Source organism: Melospiza melodia, chromosome 26 (genome assembly GCF_035770615.1).
Source record: "Melospiza melodia melodia isolate bMelMel2 chromosome 26, bMelMel2.pri, whole genome shotgun sequence".
NCBI classification, from domain to species: Eukaryota; Metazoa; Chordata; class Aves; order Passeriformes; family Passerellidae; genus Melospiza; species Melospiza melodia.
In genome coordinates, this window is record NC_086219.1 from 6449834 (window position 1) to 6455976 (window position 6143).

A 6143-nucleotide genomic window follows, 5' to 3' on the forward strand; every position below is an offset into this window, starting at 1 on the left:
TGCGTGACACCACCCATGCTCCAAAATCCAGCTTTTAAGTGAAATATCTCAATTCTCCCAAGCTCTCCTGTGCTGCATTTCCCCACACGAGGGGACAGCATCCCAAATATTCCCCTAAATATCCTACATTAATCCTAAATAAAATATCCTAGATATCCTCCACTGGTGGATTCGTGTTCCCAGCAGGGACGAGCGCAGGGATCCCTGAGTGCCAAACCAGCCCGGGGAGGGTCATTCCTGTGCTCCCTTTCCATCCTTTTCAGGGATATAAAAACATTTTTGGTGTTTAGGACGGGATCCTCCAGCTGGAGGGTCAGGGGACCCAGCCCCATCCCTTCCACCACAGGAATTTCAGCATTCCAGATTGGGCGGGGGGACACCTCAGCACCCAGGGATGCCAGGGATGGTGGAGAACCTGCCCCGAGGGGGTTCAGAGGCTCCTTTCTATCCCATAACGTTGAGAAGCAGCTGGTGGGATGATGTTTGGGAAGCTGAGGACACCGGGAATGAATTCTTGAGCTCCCACCTCCCACTGGAGACCCCTGGCAAGGCCCCCTCGCTCCGCAGCCCCCCACGGGCTGGGACCAGCGCACCTCCCACATCCCCCGCGTTCATCCCTGAGGAAAATCCCACCGGATTGGGATGCAGCCAGCAGGGAGCGAGTCCCTGAGTGAGAGCAGGAGCTTCCACCCACGCCCAGCTTGGCTCTTTCTTCCCTCGTTGTTTTCCGCCTCTCTCTGATGTTCCCCAGGGTCGGATCCCTTTGAGTTCCCCTCCATTGACAGCGGTGGCAGCGATGCCATTCCCCAGGCTCCCGCCTTTCCTCCCCACCGTGCTTCCTCCACTTTTGTCGTCTTGGGGACAAAAACTCCCCAAAATCTTCGGAATTCAGGCCAGGAGCAGATCCACCACCAGCACCTTCCCCTGCCGTGCCTCAGTTTCCCCACGGTGACTCCAATCCCTGCAGCATCCCTCAGAAATCCCATCCCTTCCCATCCCGAATTTCTCCCTGCTTTTATTCATTCCTCTCCTGGTGCCCACAGCTGAACTCCAGCCCCGATTTCCTGCCCAAACTCCCCTTCCCGACGCCCCCAGCTCCTCCTCCTTCCTCGGCGGCCTCCGTGAGACCCCCCAAGCTCCGGGGCTCTTTCCCGTCAGCCCTCGTTAGGCAGCGGGCGGCAAGCGAGGGCCGCTGAATTAATTAATCACTGAATTAATTAATCACGGAATCAGCTGCTGAATTCGTCACCCGTCCGTGCCGCGGAGCAGCTGCTCGGCATCAGCCCAAAGGGCTCCTGGCTGCTGCTCCCTCCCTTTTCCGGGAGCACCGAGGGATGAGGAGCCTTCACTGGGCACAACAACTTTTTCTCTTTTTCCTCTTTTTTCATTGCCTGACCCTTTTTAAAGCGGCACGGAGGAGCAGCAGCTCCCCGGGGATGTTTTCCCTGCCTTTGCGCCCTTCCCCGAGCCTCTCTCTCCGTTTCCCAGGCCAACAGAGCCGGCCCTGGGCCGCACCTTTCCCTGGAGCCCAGCCCATCCCAAACATTCGCGGCTCCTCCGGAAGCCTCCTGCCAGCTCTGCCCGCTCAAAGTCACCTTGTCCCGGCCCGCCGCGCTCCGGCCTCTCCCGGCAAATCATTAATCGGCTCCTCGGCATTCCCGCATGGAAAAATGCCCCAGCGGGTGCCCCCGGCCTGGCACTCGGACATGCCGCTGCCCGGGAAGCTGCTCCTGTCGGCGGCCGCGCTGCTGCTCCTCTCCCTGGCCTTCAGGTTTTATAGGAACCGCTCGCCTCCCCCCGGGAAAATCCCACCGGGAGAGCAGCGGGAAAACCGGGATGGGGATGGGGGTCTGAGGAGGAGGAGGAGGAAGGATGGGGCGGACAAGTGTGGGAATGGCCCCGGGATGCAGCACGAGGGTCTCCGGGGGGAGCAGAGCTTTCCAAGTAATGAGGAGGAGGAGGAGGAGGAGGAGGAAGGAGAAGAGATGGGTTCGGAGCTGATTCCCAGCAAAGCCCCGCTCAGTCCGGCCGGGATGGAAAGGGAGTTGGGAAGGGAACTGGGATGGAAGTTGGGAATTAAATCAGAAAGTGAAACAGGGGTTGAGCTGGGGAGTGATCCTGGGAGCAGGACGGGAAGCGAGCAGGGAAAAGAGCCGGGAAGTGAGCTGGGAAGTCAGCCAGGAAGCAAATCGGGAAGCAGGCTGGGAATCAAGCCGGGAAACACTCCAGGAAGAAAGCCAGGAAGCAAATTGATAATGAAGCCAGTTAATGAGTTGGGAAGTGAGCAGACAAACGAGCTGGGAAAGAAATTGGGAATTAAGTCAGGAATCGAGCTGGGAAATGAAGCGGGAAGCAAGCTGGAAAGTGAGGCAGGAATTGAGGTGGGAAGTGAACCAGAAAGCAAGCTGGGAAGTGAGCCGGGAAGCAAGGCAGAAATTTTGCTGGGGAGTGAGCCGGGAATTCTGCTGGGAAGCGATCTTGGAAGCAAGGCGGGAGTCGAGGCGGGAAGGGAGCCGGGAATGTCGCTGGGAAGCGAGCTGGGCTCTCACGACCCCGGGGCCGGGGCCGCAGCCCGAGGCAGCCCCGCAGGGAGGGACGCAGCTGCTCCGAGCTCCGGGAGCTCCCCGGGGATTCCCGACGCCCGGACAGAGGGGGATGGATGCGCCCAGAGCACGGAGCGGGATGCGGCTGGAGCAGGGAGGAGCAGGGAGGGCAGCACGGGGTCAGTGCGGACCCTCAGCGTCACCTCCAGCCTGGGGCTGCTGCTGACGGCGAGCGAGGTGGGCTCAGACACCTCCTACTGCTTCTCCTCGGTGGCCAAGATCCAGGTGGAGGAGAACTTCATCCCGGAGCGCCAGGACAAGGACAGGGACAGCCCGCCCAGGCCTGGCCTGCGGGGCAAGGTCTACGACTACTTCGTGCAGTCCAGCTCCGAGTCGGTGTCCAAGCAGACGTCCCTGCCCTTTGTCCCTGCGGGGACATCCCAATGTCACAGGGACAGGGACCAGGCAGAGCCACAGAGCTCCGGAACCCAGGGGGAGAATCCAGCTTTGGAAATTCCTGATCCCGACACCACCTCAGCTCCACAGGAGGGCACGGAGAACCTTCCAGAACCACCTTCTCCCGGCTGGAAGAGCGGCACCCCCCAGCTCCCACTGCCCGGTGGGGCTCCAGCTGCGGGTCCTGAGCCATCTCAGGCGTCACCACCCGCCCAGGTGCACCTGGGGAACTGCTCCGAGGTTCTGCGTGCGGCCAAGGCTCAGCAGCTGCGGGCCCTGCAGGACGCTGCCCTCCAGGTGATGAGCGCCAACCTCCTGCAGGCGCTGCGCTCCCCGAACATCTACGGCCGCCTCAATGCCGGCGAGCGGGAGCTGCTCCCGGCGCTCCGGAGCCGCGGGCGGCCGCGCCTGGTGGTGGCCGATGTCCCCCCGGCCGAGCCCGGCCACCGCCGCGGCCGCCTCTGCTACTACGACGAGGACGGGGACCGCTGGTGCCAGCTGTGCCAGCTGCCGGCCGGGGTGGCCGGGCGGGGCTGTGCCGCGTGCTCCATGTTCAATTACCTGTTCCTGGCGCCCGGCTGGGAGGGGACAGGCCGGGCGCGGAGCCCCTCGCGCCGCGTGCTCTGCTACGACCCTCTGAGGGACAGCTGGTGTGACATCTGTCCCCTGCGCCAGGCACGGCCACACTGCCAGCTGGTGGCCCTGGACGGGCACCTCTACGCCATCGGGGGCGAGTGCTTGGCCACCGTGGAGCGCTACGACCCCCGGCGCGACCGCTGGGCCTTCGCCGCCGCCCTGCCCAGGGACACCTTCGCCGTGGCCCACGCGGCCGCCGCGTGCGACGGGGACATTTACGTCACCGGGGGCACGCTGCGCTCGCTGCTGCTGCGCTACGACGCCCGCGGGGACAGCTGGGCCACCAGCCCGGCCGTCGGTGACAAGGACGGGACGGCCGAGCTGGTGAGCGCCCACGGGTTCCTGTACCGCTTCCAGCTGCGGCGCGGCGCCGGCGGCACCGAGGTGGCCGTGTCGCGGTGCAGCGCCAGCGCCAGGCTGTGGTACCGCTGTGGCAGCCGCCCCCTGCCCGAGCCGGCCGGGCTGCGCTGCGCTGCTCTGGGAGGCCTCGTTCATTGCCTGGGTCGTGGTTTCCATCTCCGCTTCCTGGCTGACCCCGTCTCGCCGCGCTTCGGGGCCAAGGAGCTGAGGCCCTTCCCGGAGCCCCACGGGAGCCTCCTGCCCGCGGTGCTGGTGCTGCCCGAGGGGGGCACGGAGACACCGCGGCCCTGAGGGGTCCCCGAGGAGTGGTGGCAGCTGGAGAAGGAGCTCCTAGCCCGACGTGTGCAATCCAAGCCCTCCATGGACCCGACTTCTTCCCATACCCGTGATGCAGGAAGGGATCAAACCCTTGGATCCGACCTGTTCCCACTGCCCAGGCTGGAGGAAGGGATCAGATCCTTGGATCTGACCTGTTTTCACTCTCCGGGATGCCGGAAGGGATCAGACCCCTGGATCCAACCTCCTCCCACCCCCTGGGATGGATCAAAGAATCAGATCCTTGGATCCAGCCTCTTCCTACTGCCCAGGATGCAGGAAGGGATCAGACCCTTGAATCTGGCCTCTTCCCAGTCCCTGAGATGCAGAAAATAATCAAACCCTTGGATCCGACCTGTTTCCGCTCTCCAGGATGCAGGAAGGGATCAAACCCTTGGATCCCACCTCTTAGCACTTCCTGGGATGGAGAAAGGGATCAGATCCTTGGATCCAGCCTCTTCCCACAGCCCAGGCTGGAAGAAGGAATCAGACCCTTGGATCCGGCCTTTTGCCACTGTCCAGGATGCAGGAAGGGATCAGACCCCTGGATCTGGCCTCCTCCCACCCCCTGGGATGGAGAAAAGGGATCAGATCCTTGGATCCGGCCTCTTCCTACTGACCAGGATGCAGGAAGGGATCAGACCCTTAGATCTGGCCTCTTTCTGCTCCTTGGGATGGAGGAAGGGATCAGATCCTTGGACCCAGCCTCTTCCCACTGCCTGGGACAGAGAAAGGGATCAGATCCTTGGATCCGGCCTCTTCCCATGTCCCAGGCTTGAGGAAGGGATCAAACACTTGGATCGGGCTTTTCCCCCACTGCCCAGACTGGAGGAAGGGATCAAAATCTTGGATTGCGCCTCTTCCCACACCCCGGGCTGGAGGAAGGCATCAAACCCTTAGATCCAGCTTTTCCCCACCCCCTGGAATGGAGAAAGGGATCAGATCCTTGGATCCAGTCTCTTCCCACACCCCGGGCTGGAGGAAGGGATCAAACCCTCGGGCGCTGCCGGGAATCGCAGCCCGGAGGAGGCTCCGGGAAGAGCCGGGAGGAGCTGGGCGGGCTCGTTTGCTCAGGGGAGGTCAAACAAGGCCATGTTTGTTTGGGCGGCAGCAAATCCCGGATCTCCGCGGGCTCCAGCTGTCCGGACACCCTTCAGGACCAATTCAGACCTGATTTAGACCCGACTTAGGCTCCAGGTGGGGAACGTTGACCCGGACACGGATGAGGAGTGGTTTAGGGTGGAGGTTGCTGGAGTTCTACCAGCATCGCTGGGACACCTCACTCACGCTGGGAAGAGTTCGGGGCTGGCCTCGTTATCTCTTATCTCGTTATTCCTCTCCTCCTCCTGAGAGCGCACTTGTCTGTGTTTAATCTCTGTGTAAAGCGGCGCCGGGGGTTTGGGCACAGCTGGGCCTAAATTAAAGCGAACATTCGGTGAAATGAACGCCGCGCCTCGTTTTAAGCCGAGCCTAATTGGAGGCAAGAGCGCGCTGCATGTTCGACATCTCTAATTAGGCACGGCCGGCAGCTCCGGGAGGCAAACAGGGAGCAGCGCTCCCTCATCCCCTTTTCCCAGGTTTTCCAGGACCAGTGCTCCCTCATCCCCTTTTCCCAGGTTTTCCAGGACCAGTGCTCCATCATCCCCTTTTCTCAGGTTTTCCAGGAGCAGATGCTCTCTCACTCCCTTTTCCAAGCTCAGACACTCCCTCATCCCCCTTTCCCAGCTTTTCCCATCATTTCCCTGCTCAGACACTCCCTCATCCCCCTTTCCCAGGTTTTCCTGGCTCAAACGCTCCCTCATCTCCTTTTCCCAGCTTTTCCCCCTGTAGACA

The 6143-nt window shown here is 62.0% G+C and overlaps 1 protein-coding gene across 1 annotated transcript; it reads left to right on the top strand.

Annotated features, from left to right (window-relative positions):
• Nucleotides 1–1614: 1614 nt before the first annotated feature.
• On the top strand, nt 1615–5755 carry KLHDC7A (kelch domain containing 7A). Its single transcript, XM_063176998.1, has one exon. It carries the CDS (start codon nt 1671–1673, stop codon nt 4284–4286), a length of 2616 nt encoding a protein of 871 aa, XP_063033068.1. The 5' UTR covers nt 1615–1670; the 3' UTR covers nt 4287–5755.
• Nucleotides 5756–6143: the final 388 nt, after the last annotated feature.